This window comes from Crinia signifera, chromosome 7 (genome assembly GCF_055691185.1).
Source record: "Crinia signifera chromosome 7, ASM5569118v1, whole genome shotgun sequence".
Classification (NCBI taxonomy): Eukaryota; Metazoa; Chordata; class Amphibia; order Anura; family Myobatrachidae; genus Crinia; species Crinia signifera.
In genome coordinates, this window is record NC_139223.1 from 100,046,154 (window position 1) to 100,072,905 (window position 26,752).

Consider the following 26,752-nt stretch of genomic DNA (forward strand, 5'->3'; position numbering starts at 1 on the left):
ATTCATAAAACATGTAGGGGTAATCATGGGATATTTAGGAAAATTACATACCACTGGGCAAAAAAGCGCAACAGGCATCTTAATATCAGAGAGATCAGGACACAATAACAGTGATGACTTAATAATTGCAGGCCATCTACGAACAAGAGATCAATGGCCTGGTTCACATTAAACATACAATGTTTTGTAATAATATGCCAACAGTGATCACAAAATGCGTCCCACAGTCAGGCTCGTCAACTTCCTGCATACTCCGGTTAGGGAATTAGAGCGGTGGAACGCAAACTGTGTTTCACAGCCCGGCTAGTCGACTTTCTGCATGAACGCTGATGGCTAGTACACTAATTGCATATTCACTGAAGGGGAATGTAAGTGGAGGAACGCATATTGCGTTCCATTACCCGGCAGACCTACTTTATGGGTAATCCTTATATAACTGTGTAATAAAAAAAAAATACATAAAAAATACATAAAAACTGAAGGGGGTTTAACCCCTTAGGGGCACAGAAATATAAGTACACTACACTTTAATAGAAATATAGGGGGGTATTCAATGTGGGATCACGGCTGTCGATCCCCGCCGACAGCCGTAATCCAGACCCATTTGCGGTCAGATCAACCACAGAATGACAGGCGGGATTCAATGTCCCGCCTGACACTCGGTGGCAAACGGGGCGTGGCCGCAAAAACGGCCGTGGATTGTCAATCTGTGGCCCGGATAATGACAATCCATGGCCATTATTGGCAGAATGGGCCCGACAGCTTCTGAAGTCGGGCCCGTTCTGCCGTGATCCCTCATCAATGCTGTCGTTAATGACAGCATTGAATAGGGAGCTGCCGCTACCAACAGTGCATGTTTTGCAGGTCTCCTCACAGAATCACGTGAGCTAATTAGCTCCATCTGTGTATCTTTTAAAATGTGTCAGTGATTAAGTGGAGCTGTGCAGCAGCTAGGTTGTCTGGAAAATGTGAACTGTTGGTAGCTCTCGAGGGCTAGGGTTGGCTACCACTGATATAGATAATGGGGAATGTGGGGGAATTACCGAATAAAGGGTATACATATAGATAGAAGTAGGATTAAGGGGCTAAAATAAGTGCTGAACCATTAGACCATTGGTTCCCAACCCTGGTCCTCAAGTACCCCCAACAGTGCATGTTTTCCAGGTCACCAGGCAGGTGCACTCATTATTCAGGCACATTTGAAAAGATCCACAGGTGGCAGAATTATCCAAATATATACATTACGTTCCAATGCATCCTGCTATTTCATCCTCAAGAATACTTACTTTTTCATTTGAATTGTGATGTACCCCTCTAGATTGTAACTACTTTTGTTACCTCTGCATAGAACAATTTTGCATAATTGAATTATAACTGTGTGTGGTGCTACAAAATCATGGCGACGCCATATAAATAATAATTAGAGCAATGTCAACTGAGCACATGTCATAAAACACTATTATGGTACTTTTCTACATAGAAGTACAGAACGCTGGTTGAATACTATAGACAGATAGCATTGGTAAGTTTAGAAAATTATCTCTTTCAGAAGTTGAAGAGGCCACAGGGAAGATGAAGAGCGTCCAGTTTAAGTTGGAGGATTTAGAGAAAGACAATCAGATTCTGGAGATATCTTTAAGGCAGCGGGATATGGAAGTCAGCCGCCTCCGAGAACTCACAAGGTAAATTTATTTGTTTTTCGTAATCCTATATGCTACAACAATCAGTCATCCTATATCAACTGTTCTTTCTAGATATGATAGCTTTACATTTATTATTACTAAATTTTAATTAGCTAGAATAGTATGTATGTATATAAGTACAGTCCGGGCAACACTTACATGAAAAATGATATGTCCCTGGTGCTCTCCGAGGAAATTCCAAGCAAGGGATACCTTCATATAATGCAAATACTGCTAGCACACCAGAAATATAACGAATAATTGCACCTGTGTGCTTTGTGTGGGGAGGTAGCGTGTTGGTTTTAGAGAATATTCAAACACACATATACAATATATATATATATGCAAAGGGTATGTCTACAAATACTGGTAAAGGGTAATTCTCAAACCATTAGAATGCAGGTAAAACTGGTCACAGTCCTCCTCAGCAGTGGTCATGGCACGACAGCTGTTTTGGTGCTATCAGCATGTTAGTCATGATTACATGACTAAGATGCTGATAGTACCATAACAGTTGTTGAGGACTATGAGCAGTTTACTTGCATTCTAATGGCTTGTTAAGTACCCTTTGCCAGTATCTGATCACTATTGTATCAGTCTCCTCCTACATGTTGTCTACATTTTGCACTTGTTGGATTTTCTAACGTAGTACCAATGCGGAAGACTAACCCTGAAAATAATAGACTGGTCAGCCTTACATCAATTGTGGGGAAAATATTAGAAGGAATAATGAGAGAGTATCCAAATCCAAAAAGATAAGTAAGGCTCAGCATTTATTCGGCAAAAATAGATAATGTCAGACTAATTTAATTAACTTATATGAAGAAGTCAGTAGGAGGCTGGACTTAGGCAAATATGTTGATGTAATACTACTTGATTTTGGTAAAACTTTTGACATGGTGTCTCATAAAAGGTTATTAATAACACTAGGTAACTTAGGGTTAGGAGATACAATTTGTAACTGGTTGCACAATCATAGAGTGGTGGTAAATGGCATACATTCCAGCTGGGGTAAGGTCCAAAGTGAAGTCTCACAAGGTTCAATATTGGGACCTACATTGTTTTATATATTCATGAATAATATAGATAGTGACATAGTGAGTAATATTGCAATATTTGCGGCATAGCATGGAGTAGCAGCAAGACGCTGCAGCTCCAGTTGTGACTCCTGTAGAAAATCCTGTCCCTGGTGAAACTCCCTCCCCATGGAGCCTGCATGTCGGATGAATAAGCCAAGAAATACCCTGGTTGAATGAGCCTGGAGTCCGGACCCCTGTGTGCCGCTCGGAGGTGCTGGATCAGGACAGACGGGGAAGCAGTGAACCCGTGCACCCAGCGTCCCGGAAGTGAAAAGCGAGAAGCCTGCTGACGCCTGTCTGACGTTGCGAGGAGAAGCCGGGTGAGACGCCGAGCGAGTGGCAGCACCTGAGCCGGATACAGTGTGTCCCCCTGCTGTAGAGACAGACGCTCACCCGGCAGAGGAGACGCCGGGTGAGACGCCGAGTGAGTAGCAGCAGCTGAATCGTATACAGTGCGTCCCCCTGCTACAGAAACAGACGTGAACCCGGCAGACTACTGAATGGATACAGGGCATCTGGGGGAGTGAATCCGGCGTTGGAGTGGTCCGGACCGGGGCTCCCTCGTTTTGGAGATAGGGAGAAAGAGCTGCTGGATCACGGAGCCGGGGAGAGTCCTTGGGGCCCTCCTGCAGGTTGTGACCAGGCAGGTCTCTCCCTAGATAAGTATAAGGCAAAAGGACACTGTGAGCAGTGAGTGTGCTGCAGGTTGCGGAGCCGGAAAAGATTTTTTAATAATCTTCTTGCAGGCTGCGACTAGCAGCCCCCTGCACAGGAATATATTGGCCTTATCTGGACTATTGACACCCTGCTATCGCCTCCAAACAAGGCAAGGCAATTGATATTCGGCACACTGAGGGACCGGAAGGAAGCTTCCCTGCAAATCTACCTGACCAGACCTAGGGTGCAACAGCGAACCCCAGATGCAGTGAACCCCTTTACCCCTGAATAAAGCCACGGGGCGCAACCGAGAGGCAAAGCAGAGGCTTGGACGGCAGGAATAGGGTAAGAACCACCCAGAAAATATAGCCTGATTAATTGTGCCTCCTTTCGCTGATTACAATGGGGCTGGACACTGTGCAAGCCTATAATAAGATATATTAATTTCATATGGAACATTTCTGGACGGAGATCTGTCTTATATTTCCCCCTGACGGTGTTAAAAGTGACATAGTGGAGGTTCGCAACTGGAGGCATTAGAATTCTATAAAGCTCTCGCTGAACGAGATATGCCCTGCTGAGACTGTGTATATATAAATGTCATATAATTGCTTGGACCTATTTTCTCAAAAAATTCTTAAAAAAAAAAAAACCCTTGTGTTATACTAAAAAATTACCAAAAAGTACGTTGACCCTTTTAGACATTGTGAAACATTACAAAGAAATATGGTAAAAGGAGCAGCAGCAGCAGCAGCAGCTGCAGCTGCAAAACTAGAAAAATTTGCACGGCCTACACAGTCCACTAGATCTTCTGGACAGAGCGTACCCAGCTCACCATCCTCGCATGCAGATAGCTCTATTAATGAGCCGGCTATCTCCTTACAGCAGGTTCTACAAGCTATCTCCACTTCAGAACAAAAGGTCATGGAGAAAATTGGCCAAGTTCAAACTGAGGTCTCGCTGATAAGGCATGATATACAGAAAATACGGGAAAGGGTTGAGGAGACAGAAAAACGAGTGTCTCAATTAGAGGATGATATCCTACCACTAAAGCAAAAGGTGGAAGAGTTAACAAAGCAAATGACACAAACTCAATTTAAACTGGTAGAAACAGAAGGAAGATTACGTCAAAATAACATTCGCATAGTAGGTTTACCAGAGCGTACAGAGGGCACGGATGCAGAGAAGTTTTTTGAGGAATGGCTGGTGCAGTTATTCACTAGAGAAGTATTCTCCAAACAATTCTCTGTAGAGAGAGCACATAGAGTGCCAGGGAAGGCTCCCAAACCCGGAGCACCCCCAAGCATAGGCGAATCTAGAATTATGGTAATGGGTGGTCCCAGATCTAGACACAATAGCAGGGGGACCTTTGCGCGGCGTAGCCGCGCTGCAAAAAGGGGGCGTGGCCTCATGGGAAGGAGGCGTGGCATCACAAAAAGGGGTGTGGTATTACACTTTAGACCATACACAGTAATGCCCATTACACATTTTAGCAAACTCCGTAATACCCATTACACATAAAGCCATACGCCGTAATGCCAAATACACATAAGGCCACACACCATAATGCCCATTACACATTGTGCCACACATCATGATGCCCATTACATACTATATAACAAACCGTAATGCCCATTACATATTTGCCATATAAGTGCTGCTTACCTACGTGCTGCTTGATGGCACCATAGTACCCATTACACATGATGCCGCACACCATAGTACCCATTACACATGATGCCGCACACCATAGTACCCATTACACATGATGCCGCACACCATAGTACCCATTACACATGATGCCGCACACCATAGTACCCACTACACATGATGCCGCGCACCATAGTACCCATTACACATGATGCCGCGCACCATAGTACCCATTACATATGATGCTGCACACATAATGCCCCTTACACATGATGCTGCACACATAATGCCCCTTACACACGATGCTGCACACTGTAATGCCCCTTACACATTAAGCCACACATTATGCGTAATGCCCCCACATACCGCCACTTGTAGCGTCCCTTAAGCAATGCCCCCAAAAGTGCCACTTACTGTAAATTTTTATATGAGCCTTCGATGCTGCTGCAGGGAGAGATGGAGAGTGGTGCAGCTGCTTCTATGGGGAGAGGAGCAGAGCGCAGCGCAGAACACACTCCCACTCCCCTCCTGGTGTCCCCTCTAGCCAAGTGGACATTTAAAATATTGTGCGCGCTGTTGTTGAGCGTGACGTCAGGGGAGCACGCCGGGAGCCGGCACCACATGATTAAAGGGGGGGCAGGCTGAGGTGAAAGCGGGGAGAAGAATTGGAGCGGAAGCTGCAGGGGTGACAGTCATTGACAGCTGGGCAGAGAGCAGGGGGCTCGGTAATATGTACTGTATGTCACTGTGTTCATTTTTATATTGAGATCTATCTACTCATTAAAATTTGAGAGCGCTGCAACTATCCCTCCTTTTTTCTTCAGAGCACTGCAGGTTACGGCTGTTTGAAATAATACCCCTTTCACAACAGAAAATGCAGGGATTTACCCAGGAATATGGTCCCAGGATCATGCAGGGACATTCCCAGGCTGACCCCTTATACACCAGCCTAGTCCCTGCATTTTCTGGTGTGAGGGGGAGAGACAACCACTCCCCTCTCCCTACCCCCCCTTTAACCAACCAGCTATATCTTCGGAACCAACTGATCCATTTACATAAGACCAGTATCATATTGAAGAACTTTTGAGTTGGCTTCGAATGATTTTGGTCCCGTGAAACTGGGCTGTTTGGTTCCAGAGAAATCTGCCCTCAAAGAACATAAACAGTCATGAAATTACATTTAAGAAATGAAAAAAAAAAAAACGGTTTAACCTCAATATCCCTGGAACCAATTAACCCATATTGATCCAGCCTGATATCAGATTGAAGGCCCAGCGATTTGGGTTCGACTGAGATAAACCTCGAGCTTCAGTGATGCCGAAGGGGGAACTGGCAGCCTTTGAACTGGGTGGGGGTCGGAATTAGCGGGTCCCGTGTTATCTTATAGGGAAAACATTCCAGCTTTGCCTGGCAGTATCTCCGGTTCCCAGGGGGCTAGAGACACAGGGCTGGGCTCGTTGGAAAGCCCCATCCCTCAGCTACAAAATGGGCTAATGGGTGGTCCTGTGCACCCCCGGACCACCCCCTAGATTCGCCTATGCCCCCAAGGACTCTAATTGCTAGACTGTTGCATTTCAAGGACCGAGTTACTGCACTACAGTCAGCCCGGATCAAGGGACAAATACAATACGATAACCATCAAATATCTCTGTATCCGGACCTTGCTCTGGAGGTACAAAAAGAGCGGGCAGGCTTCCTGCAGGTTAAGAAACAATTGAGAACTCGGAATATTAAATACTCAATGATATACCCTGCCCGACTGAGAATAGTATATAATGAGTTAACGCATTTTTTTACAAACCCAGCGGAAGCAGAAAAATGGGTGGAAAGCCTGGCAAGGGCTCCAAGCTGAAGAAGAGCAGAAGACACTGATATGGGGGCTCTCTTGGGGGGGAGGGGGAGGGGGGGATATGAGGTTGTGGTCGATTTCTGTAGGGACAAATATGTAACCATAATAGATCTTAGAATATAATCCCTGTGGTATTATTGGTATTTTTTTTTTTGTCCCCTTGGTCCCCCCCCCCCCTCCCTCTTGTTCTTTTTCTTTACCTAGAACGGCGCCCATCGCGGTCATCGCGGCCACATTATTGGCCACCCGCGATGCGACCGACGCGATCAATCATCGCGTCGGTCGCGATGTCGGTCGCATCGCGGGTGCCCAACAATGTGCCCGCGATGACCGCGATTGATCAATCATCACGTCGGTCGCGATGTTGGTCGCATCGCGGGCGCCCAATAATGTGCCCGCGATGTACCCGCGATGACCGCGATTTCTGGCTGTGGAAAAAAGACAAGTGAAAAAAAAGGCAAAACACAGCAAATGACATGGCATCCCTCAATTGTAAAACAGTGAAAAATACAAAAATACATGCAGATTCAACCTAACACTTAAATGACATAGATAACATTAAAACCGCGCACATATCGCGGTGATTTAACATTAAAACTGCGCACATATCGCGGGGATTTAACATTAAAACCGCGCACATATCGCGGTGATTGCGGGCACATTGCGGACATCAACGATCGTGTTGCGTCTCGGTTGCATCACGGGTGTCCATGGCCGTCATATGCCCGCAATCACCGCGATGGGTGCGCAAAAAGCAACAAAATACAATAAAAAAAACACATCAAATTACATGGCATCCCTTAATTATAAGACAATGAAATAAGACACGACACAGGTTATGAATTTTAAATAATAACTTATTTTTTTATTTTTTGAGAATGGGGGGGAAGGTCTGGGCGAAGGTCATTGAAAGTTTAGGAGAATAGATGCCTCATGGGAGAAACTGCTTTACAACAAGGCAAATCGAAATGAGGCATACAAAAAATGGGGCTCAATATACAAAAAGGCACCCTGATGCAAACATGCACTGGGTACAGAAGAAAATGCAAATATGCGGAACAGTCAATGGTGAAGGCGCAAAACGAGTACGGACAGCTCAAAGTTCAGGAGTCCGATACTGCGACCCTCAGTAACCAAAATTATGGTCTACGAGCTAAAAAGTTCATCATGGAGCAAATAACAAACAGAGTAGAACAAGGGCATTGCTGCATGGCACAATAATTTAAAACCAATTAAAACCAAATAGATAATTAATGAAAATCGCGCTCTTCACCTGGGAGGGGACTTTGTGTGCTCAACAGAGCACTTGAAATAGTCCCAGGCAAAGACGAAGGGTCTGTGACTGGTGGCAAAGGGGGCCTCGGCGTGTACATAAAAGGGGGAGGAGGAGGCGGAGCATAACCCGACGCACTGTACGAAGGGTAGTGATAGGGGTAGTTGGGCATTTGGGCCGCTTGCCTTACGATCGTGGCAGATGGCTCTATATTGCATTCAGCAAAGAGACTTCTCTCTGTTGCACGCATTATAGTGCAATATACCAACCTCTTACATTGCAGGCGCTGGTCTGTCTCCATGCTCCGCATTTCCACGGCAAGATTGTTAGCAAAAATTTGGCAATCATCAAGGGGAATTTGAGGTGCCTCAGGTACCGACGTGCTACAATGCCCTTGGACATTGCGAGCAGTGCTGGACAGCTGTCTTCTGGGACGCCTCCTCGGGATAGCGGGTGTAGCGCTCTCCGTCATTGGAGTACTGTCCACCTCCGCAACTGCCGCAGACTCCTGCTCTGTCTCAGGGGGAAAGGAAAAAAAAGGGAAAATGGTAATAACATGACATTTCACAGTCACTTACTGTACATGCAAGACATTTTTCAGGAAATACTTACAACGTCCACACTCTCCGCTGCACCGGACGAAGAGGTGTCCTCCGTATCCGTTCCCCCTGTTCCACTCTGTTCTCTCTGCTCCAAGATGAACTTCATCCGCTCGTAGTACCATAATTTCGGCACGTAGACGTCTTCAGCATCGGCTCCGGAACTTTGAGACTGCCGTACTCGACTAAACTCCTTCACCATGACTGTCCGCATATTTGTCATCTTCCTCTGTACCCAGGCGACGTCTGCATCAGGTACCCGTTTGCGTATGATAGCCACCATTTTCTGATATGCCTCATTCCTCTTTGCCTTGTTATAATAATCTTTATTTTTTATCTCCCAGAGGCATCTATTCTCCTTATACATTTCAATGACCCTCGCCATGAAGCTGTTGCTGAGCTCCCACTTCTGAGACATTGCTGGAAAAAGAAAACACAAACAAAACCATCTATAAGTAATTGATGTCTATACGGTACTTGTGTGGTATCACAACTCCCATGCCATCTGATGTGATGCGATACCATTTTCCCCAAAAATCATTCACATTTGCCAGTGTACCACCCCCACTATCCACGTGCACCCGAAGCATGGCGAGCGGCGGCGGTACGCGTCCTCCGACCTTCTCATACCCCCACTATCCACGTCAGCGTGGAGTTGAGAATATAATAGTGTGGCGAGCGCAGCATGGCGAGCGCAGCGAGCCCCGCGTGGGGACGCGGATACCTTCACAGGTAAGCGCGTCCCTTCGCGGGCTTCACTGGTATCTGCGCTCATATACCAGTGAAGCCCGCGAAGGGACGCGCTTACCTGTGAAGGTATCCGCGTCCCCTCGCGGGGCTCGGTGGCTCGCTGCGCTCGCCACACTATTATATTCTAAAACTCCACGCCAACGTGGATAGTGGGGGTATGAAAAGGTCGGAGGACGCGTACCGCTGCGCTCGCCACGTTTCGGGTGCACGTGGATAGTGGGGGTGGTACACTGGCAAAAAAGGCATTTGGGGTACACTTACAAGTTAATTAGAAGAACAATTTAAGCACGATTTACCTTATTAGGGGAGAAACTTGGTGAATTTTGTATATTTTGCTTTCGGCCCAAATGAACGATAACAGCAACTGCAATCCCCCCCCCCCCCCAAAAAAAAAACATCATTAATCAAAATTCAATGACATAGAAATCCATGCCCACTACCCACGCGCACCCGAAGCGTGGCGAGCGGCGGTGGTACGCGTCCTCCGACCTTTTCATACCCCCACTATCCACTTCGGCGTGGAGTTGAGAATATAATAGTGTGGCGAGCCACCGAGCCCGAAGCGTGGCGAGCGCAGCGGATACCTTCATAAGTAAGCGCGTCCCTTCGCGGGCTTCACTGGTATCTGCGCTCATATACCAGTGAAGCACGCGAAGGGACGCGCTTACCTGTGAAGGTATCCGCGTCCCCTCGCTGCGCTCGCCACACTATTATATTCTCAACTCCACGCCGACGTGGATAGTGGGGGTATGAAAAGGTCGGAGGACGCGTACCGCTGCGCTCGCCACGTTTCGGGTGCGCGTGGATAGTGGGCGTGGTACACAAGGGAAGGGGGCCATTTAAAAAATTAGGGTGGGGCTCTGGGGGCCATTTTACATAGTACCCTATGTAAATTTATGGTCCATTGGATTGATCTGCTTTTTTTTAAGAGAATTTCAAATTTTACACTGTAAATTAACATTGAAACGGTGGTTGCTATGTGTAAAAAGGCATAGCAACATATGTCACCAACTGATAATCAGTTGGTGACATATGTTGCTATGCCTTTTTACACATAGCAACCACCGTTTGAATGTTAATTTACAGTGTAAAATGCTGGTTGCTATGTGCAAGAGTGCATAGCAACACTTGTCACAAACATAATATATGCAGGTGACGTATGTTGGTATGCGCTATTTCACATAGCAACCAGTGTTATCCACTGTAATTTTAACTGACTTACATTGGTTGGTATGTGCAATACCGTATAGCAACATAAGTCACTCACTGATAATATGGTGACGTACATTGCTATGTGCTAGTGCACATAGCAAGCAGTGTTATGTGCAATTTTTGTTATACTGACATTGATTCCCCCTGGCCATCTCACCTACTCCTCTGGCCCACTCCAACTGCCCCTGGGACCCCCTCCTACCCTTCTTCCCCACAAGCCATGTGCCCCCCTCCTCTCACCCCCCCCCCCCTTCCCCACCCCTACCCCCCTCCCCCACCCCTACCCCCCTCCCCCAATTTATTTAGAAACGCTTCTTGGCACTTACATGTTATGCAGGGGCAGGGTGTGTCAGCGATTCCGCGCTTTCAGCAGTGAAATGCATGCTGGGACACTTCCTGTGTTCCCTGCATGCAGTTTTCCTGTTTGAGTGACATTAGTGGATGAAATCGCGGTCATCGCGGGCATTGAGGTGTACATTATACAGCTCAATGCCCGCGATGACCGCGATGTCAATGTTAACTTTAGTAGTGCTAAAAGTGCATCAAATCGCGGGCATCGCGGGCATTGTGGTATACATTACGCAGCTCAATGCCCGAGATGCCCGCGATGACCGCGATGACCGCGATTTCAATGTTAACTTGACTAAAATGATTAGGGCATCCCATTGCTGTGATCCTCTGTCACACATAACCAGTGTGAGAGGTAACAGCAGATGATTTGGGCCAAATTTACAGGGAGCCCAAAATTACAGGGACACAATACGGGCAGGGGTGATACATGAATAATTACAGGGACCCAATACGGCTAGGGGTGATACATGATTAATTACAGGGACACAATACGGCTAAGGGGTGATACATGATGGGTGAACACTGCTTAAGATACCAGGGAATGTTACTACTTATTTTGGGGTAAGAGCAGGAAATGGGCCTAATTCAGGTGTGTATGCAAATTCACTCACACATGCAAAATCACTCAACTGACTCAGTAAAGACAAGTTTGGGTAAAAGACAGTAATTTACTTTTCAAAAAAAGCATAGTAAAGAAGCATACATAACATTAAACTTGACACATGAAGTAGCATAAAATTGCAATTATTAAACATGACAGTCCATGGGGTTTTAATCGTCTTTATCTAAAAGAGTCAATGCATGTAATATGCGCAAAAAGGTGTTGTCCATACCCAGGCTCTTCCTCCACATAAACTCCTGGAGGTAGCTTTCCAGCAAATGTCTGGCCGTCCCCCGGTGGCGTTTATTGCGCCATTTCGCGGCCCCCCACATCTGCTCAATGTTTTGTGTGTGGACCCCTGTTGTGGGGTCCACAAAGTTATACCGGTGGTTCACTTTAGCGTGCTCCGTATTGTAGGCCCTCCAGCAATCGCTATAGATGCTCGAGCCCGGCTCCACATGCTCCACAATGGCAGCCAATAAAGTGTGGGCGTCCCGGGTGGCCACTTTCGTGGCAAAGCACTGCCCGGTTTCCCGGCAGATGCCCCCAAACACCCACTGTTGGGGTAGCACACGGCCGACATGGGACTTCCGGCGGACAAACAGAGTCTCGTCGACCTCGACTATTTTGTCGGGCCCACCGATGCGCCGCTGGGGCTGAGTCATCAGGTCCATGAGGCACGCCTCCCTCATGTACTTGTTATACAGTACCGTTGTCTTGGGGGAGATGCCAAGGTGCCGCTCACAGAAGTCGCCGGTCGTCAACTCCTCGGCCCAGTTAAAGATGAAGCGGATGATGTTGACATAAGACATCCGGCAGCCAGGAATGAAGAGCCCCGCGCGGAGACTAATCTTCTGCCGGCAGGCTCTCACGTGGCAGCGCCACATCCCCTCCTTCTCACTCAGCTTCATGGCATGGCCATTGCCGCAGGTAGCTTCCTTGGGCAACAGCTTATGCTCCTGGAGGAATCGGATAGCCTCCGCCTCCGTCTGAGGCAAGGAGTACATGGTCACTTACATGCAAGACATATACCAGTGAAGCCCGCGAAGGGACGCGCTTACCTGTGAAGGTATCCGCGTCCCCTCGCGGGGCTCGCCACACTATTATATTCTCAACTCCACGCCGACGTGGATAGTGGGGGTATGAAAAGGTCGGAGGACGCGTACCGCTGCGCTCGCCACGTTTCGGGTGCGCGTGGATAGTGGGGGTGGTACACTGGGAAAAAAGGCATTTGGGGTACATTTACAAGTTAATTAGAAGAACAATTTAAGCACGATTTACCTTATTAGGGGAGAAACTTGGTGAATTTTGTATATTTTGCTTTCGGCCCAAATGAACGATAACAGCAACTGCAATCCCCCCCCCCCAAAAAAAAAACATCATTAATCAAAATTCAATGACATAGAAATCCATGCCCACTACCCACGCGCACCCGAAGCGTGGCGAGCGGCGGTGGTACGCGTCCTCCGACCTTTTCATACCCCCACTATCCACTTCGGTGTGGAGTTGAGAATATAATAGTGTGGCGAGCGCAGCGAGCCACCGAGCCCGAAGCGTGGCGAGCGCAGCGGATACCTTCACAAGTAAGCGCGTCCCTTCGCGGGCTTCACTGGTATCTGCGCTCATATACCAGTGAAGCACGCGAAGGGACGCGCTTACCTGTTAAGGTATCCGCGTCCCCTCGCTGCGCTCGCCACACTATTATATTCTCAACTCCACGCCGACGTGGATAGTGGGGGTATGAAAAGGTCAGAGGACGCGTACCGCTGAGCTCGCCACGTTTCGGGTGCGCGTGGATAGTGGGCGTGGTATACAAGGGAAGGGGGCCATTTAAAAAATTAGGGTGGGGCTCTGGGGGCCATTTTACATAGTACCCTATGTAAATTTATGGTCCATTGGATTGATCTGCTTTTTTTGAAGAGAATTTCAAATTTTACACTGTAAATTAACATTGAAACGGTGGTTTCTATGTGTAAAAAGGCATAGCAACATATGTCACCAACTGATAATCAGTTGGTGACATATGTTGCTATGCCTTTTTACACATAGCAACCACCGTTTCAATGTTAATTTACAGTGTAAAATGCTGGTTGCTATGTGCAAGAGTGCATAGCAACACTTGTCACAAACATAATATATGCAGGTGACGTATGTTGGTATGCGCTATTTCACATAGCAACCAGTGTTATCCACTGTAATTTTAACTGACTTACATTGGTTGGTATGTGCAATACCGTATAGCAACATAAGTCACTCACTGATAATATGGTGACGTACATTGCTATGTGCTAGTGCACATAGCAAGCAGTGTTATGTGCAATTTTTGTTATACTGACATTGATTCCCCCTGGCCATCTCACCTACTCCTCTGGCCCACTCCAACTGCCCCTGGGACCCCCTCCTACCCTTCTTCCCCACAAGCCATGTGCCCCCCTCCTCTCACCCCCCCCCTTCCCCACCCCTACCCCCCTTCCCCACCCCTACCCCCCTTCCCCCCCTCCCCCCCTCCCCCAATTTATTTAGAAACGCTTCTTGGCACTTACATGTTATGCAGGGGCAGGGTGTGTCAGCGATTCCGCGCTTTCAGCAGTGAAATGCATGCTGGGACACTTCCTGTGTTCCCTGCATGCAGTTTTCCTGTTTGAGTGACATTAGTGGATGAAATCGCGGTCATCGCGGGCATTGAGGTGTACATTATACAGCTCAATGCCCGCGATGACCGCGATGTCAATGTTAACTTTAGTAGTGCTAAAAGTGCATCAAATCGTGGGCATCGCGGGCATTGTGGTGTACATTACGCAGCTCAATGCCCGAGATGCCCGCGATGACCGCGATTTCAATGTTAACTTGACTAAAATGATTAGGGCATCCCATTGCTGTGAACCTCTGTCACACAGAAGCAGTGTGAGAGGTGACAGCAGGTGATTTTGTGCCAAATTTCCAGGGGGACAATAATGACAGGGACACTATAAGACAAGGGGTGATATATTATAATGAGATTGCTGTGATCCTCTGTCACACATAACCAGTGTGAGAGGTAACAGCAGATGATTTGGGCCAAATTTACAGGGAGCCCAAAATTACAGGGACACAATACGGGCAGGGGTGATACATGAATAATTACAGGGACCCAATACGGCTAGGGGTGATACATGATTAATTACAGGGACACAATACGGCTAAGGGGTGATACATGATGGGTGAACACTGCTTAAGATACCAGGGAATGTTACTACTTATTTTGGGGTAAGAGCAGGAAATGGGCCTAATTCAGGTGTGTATGCAAATTCACTCACACATGCAAAATCACTCAACTGACTCAGTAAAGACAAGTTTGGGTAAAAGACAGTAATTTACTTTTCAAAAAAAGCATAGTAAAGAAGCATACATAACATTAAACTTGACACATGAAGTAGCATAAAATTGCAATTATTAAACATGACAGTCCATGGGGTTTTAATCGTCTTTATCTAAAAGAGTCAATGCATGTAATATGCGCAAAAAGGTGTTGTCCATACCCAGGCTCTTCCTCCACATAAACTCCTGGAGGTAGCTTTCCAGCAAATGTCTGGCCGTCCCCCGGTGGCGTTTATTGCGCCATTTCGCGGCCCCCCACATCCGCTCAATGTTTTGTGTGTGGACCCCTGTTGTGGGGTCCACAAAGTTATACCGGTGGTTCACTTTAGCATGCTCCGTATTGTAGGCCCTCCAGCAATCGCTATAGATGCTCGAGCCCGGCTCCACATGCTCCACAATGGCAGCCAATAAAGTGGGGGCGTCCCGGGTGGCCACTTTCGTGGCAAAGCACTGCCCGGTTTCCCGGCAGATGCCCCCAAACACCCACTGTTGGGGTAGCACACGGCCGACATGGGACTTCCGGCGGACAAACAGAGTCTCGTCGACCTCGACTATTTTGTCGGGCCCACCGATGCGCCGCTGGGGCTGAGTCATCAGGTCCATGAGGCACGCCTCCCTCATGTACTTGTTATACAGTACCGTTGTCTTGGGGGAGATGCCAAGGTGCCGCTCACAGAAGTCGCCGGTCGTCAACTCCTCGGCCCAGTTAAAGATGAAGCGGATGATGTTGACATAAGACATCCGGCAGCCAGGAATGAAGAGCCCCGCGCGGAGACTAATCTTCTGCCGGCAGGCTCTCACGTGGCAGCGCCACATCCCCTCCTTCTCACTCAGCTTCATGGCATGGCCATTGCCGCAGGTAGCTTCCTTGGGCAACAGCTTATGCTCCTGGAGGAATCGGATAGCCTCCGCCTCCGTCTGAGGCAAGGAGTACATGGTCACTCCAGATCCAGATGCCATGGCCATGACAGGAACAGCGGCAGAATCAGCAGCAGGCCGAATTAGCAGCAGGGCCTCAATCACCAACAGAAACAGCAGCACAGTCTCTGGAATCACGATGAGTCAGCAGCAGAATGAACAGCAGGGACACAGGAATCAGCAGCAGGCTCTCAGTAATCAGTAATAATCAGCTCCAAATCAATCAAAACGCAGAAATCTCTCTCTCTCAAACCACAGCTCTTCTCAACCAACAAAACTACCCACAAAATGAAGCTCTTTTAAACTGTCACAGGGGGTCGGTCTCAGACAGTGGGATGTACCCTTTTGTGTTATTGTCCTATAAACATCTGTCACTATGCAGACACAGGGGGTCGGTCTCAGACAGGGGGATGGTGTAAACATCAGTAACTATGCAGACGGACCCAGTGCAGATGTAACTAGGCAGAGTAAGGCTCATTCCACCTATTACAGATGTTACTATGCAGAATTAGGGTCATTCCAGGGTCATTCCAACCTATTACAGATGTGAGTGTGAGCGGGAAATCGCGAAATCGCGGTCATCGCGGGCATCTTGTCCACCCAAATAACACCCGCGATGCCTCAATCACCGCGATTTTACATGGTGCCGATGAAAAAGTTGAGGCATCGCGGTCATCTTGGACCGCAAATAACACCAGCAATGCCTCAATCACCGCAATTTTCGGCCCGACAATCGCGATGAGCATCGTGGGCGCCGTTCTAGGTAAAGAGTACCTTCTTTTTTTCCCCAGCACCGGGGGAAGGAAGAGGAGGGAAGGGAAAAAAAAAAAAGGAGGAAACACGGGGGTACACTCTAAATGCTAAATATAGCTAAGGGAGGATACTCCTTCCTTATCCCTAAGGGCGGGTTAGTGTAGGTAAAAAGAAGATGGGGTTCAAGTATACCTTGCGACTGGGAGGTTATACAGGGTGGGTTAGGGAGGGAGGGATGGGGGTGTGTATATGTTGTAAAGTTAAAGTATGTTGTGTCTTGTATAGTGTGTTGTATAAGGTCATCCAAAAAAGAAATAAGATGTATAGTGTGTTGTATAAGGTCATCCAAAAACGAAATAAGGCTGTGCAGTGTAACCGTTTGATAATCAATATGGGTATTCTACAAACATGTTGCAATAGGGTTAACCAAAAAAAATTAAAAAAAAAAAGTTAAAAACGAGGTTCCCTATCCACCATGGGTACCCTTTCAGGAAAAATGGGGGAGAACATAAATAAATAAATGATGGGATATGCTATTTTAAGTTGGAATGTGAGGGGTCTAAATAACAAGGTTAAAAGGTCCCTTGTAATGTCCCAGGCCCGAAAATATGGAGCGGATATAATCTGCCTGCTTGAGACGCATCTGTATGGCAACCGGGTTCTCGCGTTAAAGAAACCCTGGATAGGACACACATTCAATTCAACATTCACCCAAAACTCTAGGGGGGTCACGGTGCTCATAAAGAAAACCCTGGCCTTCCAGTTAGAATAGAACTGGAATGACCCACATGGTCAATTTGTGTTCCTTAAAGCAATAGTAAATGGTAAAGCATTATACATATTGGCAATATATATACCCCCTCCATACAGTAATGAAGTGCTCCGGCAGGCAGCACAGTTTATATCCGAATCTCCAGATACTCCAGTGATCTGTATAGGAGACTTTAATAATGTCATGTGCAAGAATTTTGATAGATGGAAGGAATGTGGACAACAGTTTGTGACTCCGGAGAAAATACAGCCCACACCATTCTCAAAATTAATAAATGAACTGGGCTGGATTGATATTTGGCGTATTAGGAATCGTGATGGGATGCAATTTTCATGCCATTCTGCCACACACAATACGCTCTCCAGGATAGATCTGGCACTGATATCCCCGTTGCTGGCACCAGTGGTAGTGGAAGTAAAATATCTGCCACAAGGAATATCAGATCATTCTCCAGTATTGGAAAAAGGGGGGGGATGCAGCTCCTGATGAAGACGCGAGACAGCGTCGAAACGCATTGAGCAGCTTCCAGCACCACTCCACTGCACTTTATTGCTCCTTTGCACCAGACCAAGACTGCACTAAAATCCCGCACTTTATTTCCGGACCAGTTTTTGAAATTTCTCCAGGACGTCTACCTTCCAGCAGCCATTTGCAAAATCATGCTTGGTATACCTATACCATAAGGACTGCCTATTCTACATCTACCTGACACCTGGACTCAACTGGGCACTTTATCCGGATTGGGACATATTCCTTGCAGTTACATCACCAAGGAGACCGTTTACATCCCCTTGTCTCCCCCTGGTAACTATTAACGTGCTGGTGCACACACTGTGGAGTTTTATTTTCACCAGAGAGCCTCTGTTCTATCATTGTTTTTATCATATAATTTTATTATATATGTTTTTATGAGAGCTCTCATTCCATTATTAGTGTTTTTGTATTAATAAATGCCATATAATTATGTACATGTGGTAGTGTATATTTCTTTCAGTTAAACCTAGCGCTGTAAACCACTCCTTTTCTTTTTGCATTCTCCAGTATTGGTAAAAATCGATATGGGAATTGATAGAGGCAGAGTGGCATGGAAGTTGAATCCTTTCTGGTTGGACCTGATGGGCACTGGAAGTGAACTAGTTAGCAATTGGGAGAACTGTGTAGCGGAGAATGCTACATATAAAAACCCGGCCATAAGACATGATGCATTTAAAGCGGTAAGAGGGGTACATTTATAAAGAGAATAACAGAAATAAAAAGAAATTGCAAAAAAGAGGAACAGGACTTAGAAAAGAGCTATAGTCAAGCTGAATCTAACTATATCACATCAGGACTAGAAGTAGATAGAATAAATTTGACTGATGTTAGAAGGGAATGGGCTGCATATTTGTACAATAAAACAAAGAGAAGGATAATGTTTACTAAACATAAGCAATATTTCCAGTCTGATATTGGAGGAAGTCAATTGGCATTCATAGCCAAAGATGAAAAAAGTAGCAATTTAATACCCTGTATTAGAAACAAGGTGGGGGAAATAAAACACTCCTCAAAAGATATAGCAGAGGTCTTCAGGGAATATTATCAGGGCCTGTATGAGTCCGAGGATGGGGGTACAGATGCCGAACTAGAAGAGTATCTGGAACAGGTTAATATGCCTTCTCTTTCAGAAGAGGATGCACAAATGCTGGATGCACCATTTACAGCAGAAGAAGTGGCGAAAGCAATATCTATACTTCCGGCTTCTAAAGCACCGGGAAGAGACGGAATTCCCATTGAGGTGTATAAGAAGTTTAATGATTTTTTCACCCCCTATCTTACAGATTTATACAATACACTGCTGGAATGGGGTACATTGCCGTCAACTATGTCAGAAGCAGTGGTGGTACTGATCCTTAAAAAAGATAAGGACCCACTATCACCGGACTCATATAGGCCGATTTCTTTATTAAATACTGATGTGAAGATCCTGGCCAGAATGATTGCCACCAGATTGAGTCATGTAATAACAACTATAATACACCCAGACCAGACTGGATTTATGCCAGACAGTTCTACAACGCAGAATCTGAGACGACTCTACTGCCATATACAGAGCGGGTGGGCATGGACATGGAGGCCTTGGTTGTATCTTTGGATGCAGCCAAGGCCTTCGATACAGTCGAGTGGAGATATTTATGGGCAGTGTTGCGTAAGTGCGCATACGGCCCTCAATTCATTAAATGGATAAAACTATTATATGCACAGCCCACTGCCATGATAACAACAAATGGCTATACTTCAACCTCAATCAAATTAAATAGAGGTACCAGACAGGGTTGTCCCCTGTCCCCTATGTTATTTTCCATGGCAATAGAGCCTGTGGCTTGTATGATACGGGCACACCCTGAGATTAAGGGGATACAAATAGGAGAGACAGAGGATGTCGTCGCATTGTATGCAGACGACATGCTTCTGTTTTTAAGAGATGCAGGGAAATCATTAAAAACTATGTTAGATACAGTTAAGAGGTTCGGAAGATATTCCGGACTCCGCATTAACTGGGACAAATCGAATATATTCCCAATCTCGGGAAAGATCCCTCAAATAAAACAAATTGAAACCCCTCTGAAATGGACCCTCAAGTTCAAATACTTAGGGATATGGGTAACGCCGACAGCACAGGATTATGTTGAATTAAATGTAGACCCCGTAACAGCAAACTTTAAAGAGCGTCTCCATATATGGAAGAAGTTACCAATAACAGTGACAGGGAGAATTAACATGTTCAAAATGATAGTCCAACCAAAATACCTATATATTTGGCAGAACGCACCAGTGTATATTCCAAAACACGTGTTTATAGCCATAGAAAAAATACTATCATCCTACATATGGAAAGATAAATCACCCCGAATATCAATGAAAACATTGCAAAATAAAAGAACATCAGGGGGATTAGCACTCCCGAATCTGAGAAACTATTATATTGCTTCCCAGATGACGCAGTTAGAACCTTGGGTAAAGAACACGATGGATAAAACATCACAAGCGTTCTTAGAGGAACAAATTGCTAATCGTCACCCTCCATTGCTGTTTCTAGTCTCCGGTACCTCCCCAGTGGGCCTACCACATATTCTTAGACAGGCACTGATGGTGTGGAGGTTGGCGCATGCACTCTGGAAATGGGAGGAAATTGAAATTGAGTCACCTATATGGTATAATAAAAAATATCCAGAATTAGAGAAAATCTCAGAAGATAATATATGGCAACGGAAAAACATTATTTGCATGGGACAGCTGTATCACAATGGAACACTTAAGTCATTCAATCAACTGCAGTTAGAATTTAATATTGAAAAGGCAGCATTTTTCAGATACCTGCAGTTGAGACATGCCATTCAAAGGCAATTTAAAGGGCTCACATTGATAACTGCCCCATCTCCAATTAAAGTAATGTTACAAAAAATGGGAAAAAAAGGAAGAGTATCCAGGGTGTATGCGGCAATCGCTACGACACAGTGCCCCACTCCATTGGAACAACTAAGAGTGAAATGGGAGATGGATATAGGCCCACTGACGAGAGAAACATGGAATGGAATATTAAGATCTATAAAATATGCGAAATCCAGTATAAGGTATCAACAAATTCATTATTTCATATTACATAGAATTTATCACACCCCAATGGGGATGCATAAAGCAGGTCTAAGAGATGATACAAGATGTCCAAAGTGTGGAGTGGAGGGGGCAGGTTTCTGGCATCTTATATGGGAGTGTCCTGGGATATCTATATTTTGGCAGGCAGTATGGGGAGACCTTAAAAATACAGTCCCATCATTAGCTCAATTCGGACCTAGGGTGTGTATGTTTGGTATAGACATAGAAGGGGATCGCTCACCATTACTAAACCAATACGTCTTAAATTTGGTCACTATGGCAAAAGTGGAAATAGCTCGGGGATGGTTTTCCCCTAGCCCACCTAAAGTTATTAAATGGAGAATACTGGTGGAAGACCTTATTAAGCATGAGAAATTTATGTACAGTTCAAGAAATAGGTTAGATAAATACCATAATAAATGGGATAGATGGTGCAGTTCTTCTAGTGCCAGAATAAGCAATGAGTCCTTAGTAATTGAATCGGTACTTGTTTCCTAGCACGGCCACACCGATCAGAATCGCGCTCATCGGGGGTAAAATCGGGGCCATCGCGGCCGCTAAAAAAAAAAATCGGGTGCGATGGCCAGACGCGATGCCCGCGATTTCCCCATAGAGAACAATGTTAAATGCCTCAATTTACCTGCGATGAGCACGATTTCCCATAGGAAACAATGTGAAATGGCTCAATTTAGCCAAATTATCATAGGGAACAATGGTAAATGGGCCAAAAACACCCCTGAACATTGAAATGTCCCCCCAAAAGTTATTGACGCCACCCCGCCATCAACGTGAACCCGAAGCGTGGCGAGCGCAGCGAGCCCGCGAGGGGCGGCGGTACGCGTCCTCCGACCTTTTCATGCCCTACTATCCACTAGGGCGTGGAGTGAGAATAGAATAGTGTGGCGAGCATAGCAAGCCACCGAGCCCGAAGCGTGGCGAGCGGACGCGGATACCTTCACAGTTATACGCAACCCTCTCGCGGGCTTTCCAGGTGTCCATGGCGACGCGGACACCTGGGAAGCCCGCGAAGGGACGCGTTTACCTGTGAAGGTATCCGCGCCCCCTCGCGGGGCTCGCTGCGCTCGCCACGCTTCGGGCTCGGTGGCTCGCTGCGCTCGCCACACTATTCTATTCTCACTCCACGCCCTAGTGGATAGTAGGGCATGAAAAGGTCGGAGGACGCGTACCGCCGCCCCTAGCGGGCTCGCTGTGCTCGCCACGCTTCGGGTTCACGTTGATGGCGGGGTGGCGTCAACTACTTTTGGGGGGACATTTCAATGTTCAGGGGTGTTTTTGGCCCATTTATCCATTTAACATTGTTTACTATGGGAAATCGTGGTCATCGCGGGTAAATTGAGGCATTTAACATTGATCCCTATGGGGAAATCGGGGGCATCGCGTCTGGACCATTTAAGCATTTTTAGGTGCACACGACGCGACCGACCCGATTTTTCACTGTTTTCAATGCATTTCAATGGAAAAATCGGGGGCATCGCGTCGGTCGCGTCGCAGGCCACTCAAATTACCCCCGATGGCCAAGATTTGTGGCCGTGCTAGGAAACAAGTACCATTGAATCAATATAGAGATATAAACACATCACAAATAGAGATGACACAGTGAGATTTAAAATGAACATGTTTATTTAACACATGTATGAAATTTTCACTAGACACTGAATATAAATCTAGGAGAAAAAAAAAACAAAAACAAACAAACATGTATACACATAAACTCTCTACTAATGCACTGACACTTTAATAAATAAAAAAAAAACAAACAAAAAAAAACTATCTTCTCCAGAGCATATAAATAGATAACAACAAAATAAGACACGTGAAAATAAGCAAACAAAATGCACTAGAGTATATAAGTCTATATTGATCCCGGAGAGAAATAAAATGCTAAATATAAAGGTATACCATGGCCTAATGAAATGACTGTGCAAGGAATAAATATAGTAAAACCTAACATATATAATAATGAATAGCACACTGCAAAATTAGAATATAAGTAAGATGACCTATAATTATATGTAGAAAGATATATATCTATGTATGTACTGATGTATTGAATGTAAGTATGTATCAAAAAACTTATTCTGCTGCCACATAACTTGTATATTAACTGGTACAATGGTATTTTAAATGTATGTATTAATGTTTTTTTTTTTGTATGTATAAAAAGAAATAATAAAAAGTATTGAATTGAAAAAAAATATTGCAATATTTGCAGATGAAAGGAACAACTAAGGGGTAGATTTATTAAGCTCGGTGAAGTGATAAAGTGTCTGGTTTTAATCACCGGCCAATCAGCTCCTACCTGTTATTTTTTAAACCAAGCATGTAACTTCACAGTTAGGAGCAGATTGGCCAGTGATAAAAAACAGACACTTTATCACTTCACTGAGCTTAGTAAATCTGCCCCATAGTTACATAGTAGATAAGGCCGAATAAAGACTTGCGTCCATCGAGTTCAACCTAGGTTTTAATAGCTTATCCCCTTGTTATATAGTATATGTGGATACACTACACTACACTACAAAGTGACTTCAGTAAACTGGAAAGGTGAAAAATGCGGTTTAATGTTGAGAAATGTAAAGTAATTCATTATGAGAATAAAAATGAACAAGCCACTTGTAGGCTAAATGGAGTTATTATGGGGTATTCTGCTATGGACAAGGGCTTTTTTGGTGGTCTTCATAGATGAAAAATTGGGTAACAGTGCACACTGCTCAAGTGCAGCCGCAAAAGCAAACCAGACACTGGCATGCATTAAAAGGGGAATGGATTCAAGGGATAACAATGTGATATTGCCCCTTTTATTAATCATTGGTGAGACCACATTTGGAATACTGTGTTCAGTTCTGGGCACTGCGTTTTTTTTTCTCAAAAATATTTTATTGAATGCTAGCACAATGAAAAATGAATATATAACATTCTCTATTCAGGTCGGATTTAGATACAGAGAGCAAATGATAGAGACAGACTTACAGTATATTAAACAGCAGTAACATAAACTTAGTCAGATGAGGCTGAAAAACAGATAAACAGAAGGGCTTGTGGTTATTAAACAGTGAACAATCTAGGCATAAATATGTAGATAGCATCTCAAAAAGGTGGTGCACCATTCATAACAATCTCTGTCGTACCAGGTTGTTGATTTGAAACTGTTTCTCAATGCATCCTTCATAGTGTGGCTTAATGTGTGTATATACTGTATGGTAGCCAGGTATCTACAAATTTACAAACTAACTTGTCCTTATTAGGCAAGTGCCATAGGACAATGATTGTTTTGGGAACTGCATTTTAAAAAGGACATAAATGAATTAAAACAGGTACAGAGAAGGGCGACTAAGCTAATAAAAGGTCTAAAATCACTAAAATACTAAAATTAGCTAACCAGGCTGAATATGTTTCACTGGAGAAACGGAGATTGAGAGGAGATATTATTAGTATGTTCAAATACAGGATTGGGAAACATGGAACTGGGTGATGACTTGTTTACTAACTGGCCTATACTTAGGACACGCGGGCATGTACTGAGGCACGAGGAAAATAAATTCAGTACTGAATAAGGAAGGGGATTCGTCACCATTAGAGCAGTAACATTCTGGAATTCATTGCCAGTGGGGGTGATTACAGCAACTACTGTTAATGAATTGAAAGCAAAACTGGATACATTTTTGGCCACTAAGGGAATCCTATAGATCTGACTTACACAAGTCAAATTAGTTGAACTCTATGGTCTGTCTTTTTTCAACCTTAATTAACCCCTTACCGACGCAGCCTGTTTTTGCCTTCCTGACAGAGCCCTTTTTTTCAAATCTGACATGTATCACTTAAGTGGGGATAACTTTTTTTTGCTTTTACTTATCCCAGTGATTTTGAGATTGTTTTCTCGTGACACATTGTACTTCAAGTTAGTGGTAAATTTTGGTCAATAAAGTCTGTGTTTTTTTGTGAAAAATACCAAAATGTCGTAAAAAAATTGAAAATTTTGCAATTTGCAAAATGTTAAATTTTCTGCTTGTGAGACAAATAATCATACCACTCAAAATAGTTAATAACTAACATAGACCATATGTCTACTTTATGTTTCCATCATTATTTCAACCTCCTTTTAATGTTTTTGGACACTAGGAGGCTTAAAATATGAATAGCAAATTCTCAAATTTTCAAGAAAATTTCAAACACTGATTTTTTTAGGGACCAGTTCAGTTCTGATGTGACTTTGAGGGACTTGTATGTGAGACACCCCCATAAATGATGCCATTTCAAAAACTGCACACCTCACAGTATTCAAAACAGCATTTTGGAAGTTTGTTAACCCTTTAGGTGTTTCACAGGAATTAAAACAAAGTGTAGGTGAAATTTCAAAATTTCATTTTTTTTGCAGATTTTCAATTTTAATACATTTTTCTAAGGAACACAGTAGATTTTACTAGAGAAATGTGACTAAAAATTGATTCCCCCAATTCTTTTGTTTTCATAAATATCCTATATGTGGCCCTAGTGTGCACGTTGACCAAACCACAGGCTTCATAATAGAAGGAGCACCTACTTGATTTTGGAGCCTCCTTTTTATGAGATTATTTTTTAGGCACCATGTAGGTTTCTAGGCACCATAAGATGCTAAAAGTTAGGAACCCCCCACAAGTGACCCCATTTTGCAAACTACACCCCTCAGGGAATTCATCTAGGGGTATAGTGTACATTTCAAACCCCCAGGGGTTTCACCAATTTTGGTACAACTGGGCTGTGAAAATGAAAAATTACATTTTTTTACACAAAAATGCAGTTCTGGCTCAAAATTTTTCATTTTCACAAGGAATGAAGGAGACAAAGCACCCCAAAATCTGTGCCCCAATTTCTCCCAAGTACGGCAATGCCTCATATGTGACCAAAAAATACCATTTGGGTGCATGGCAGGACTCCGAAGGGAAGGAGTGATATTTGGATTTTGCAGCACAGATTCTGGTGGAATGAATGGTGGGTGCTATGTCGCATTAGCAAGACCCCCGAAGCAACAATACAGTGGAACCCCCCAAAAGTGACCCCATTTTGCAAACTACACCCCTCAGGGAATTCATCTAGGGGTATAGTGTACATTTCAAACCCCCAGGGGTTTCACCAATTTTGGTACAACTGGGCTGTGAAAATGAAAAATTACATTTTTTACACAAAAATGCAGTTCTGGCTCAAAATTTTTCATTTTCACAAGGAATGAAGGAGACAAAGCACCCCAAAATCTGTGCCCCAATTTCTTCCGAGTACGGCAATGCCTCATATGTGACCAAAAAATACCATTTGGGTGCATGGCAGGACTCAGAAGGGAAGGAGTGATATTTGGATTTTGCAGCACAGATTCTGGTGGAATGAATGGTGGGTGCTATGTCGCATTAGCAAGACCCCCGAAGCACCAATACAGTGGAACCCCCCCCCCCACAAGTGACCCCATTTTGCAAACTACACCCCTCAGGGAATTCATCTAGGGGTATAGTGTACATTTCAAACCCCCAGGGGTTTCACCAATTTTGGTACAACTGGGCTGTGAAAATGAAAAATTACATTTTTTTACACAAAAATGCAGTTCTGGCTCAAAATTTTTCATTTTCA

General features: G+C 44.8%; 1 protein-coding gene across 1 annotated transcript in view; it reads left to right on the plus strand.

Annotated features, from left to right (window-relative positions):
- Positions 1 to 26,752, plus strand: part of LOC146020420 (coiled-coil domain-containing protein 14-like) — a 193,849-nt gene that overhangs the window by 59,733 nt on the left and 107,364 nt on the right. Inside the window, exon 2 of the mRNA XM_083153541.1 lies at positions 1,550 to 1,682. Within this exon, the coding sequence (XP_083009667.1) occupies positions 1,550 to 1,682 (133 nt within the window). The remainder of the gene's footprint in view (positions 1 to 1,549; positions 1,683 to 26,752) is intronic.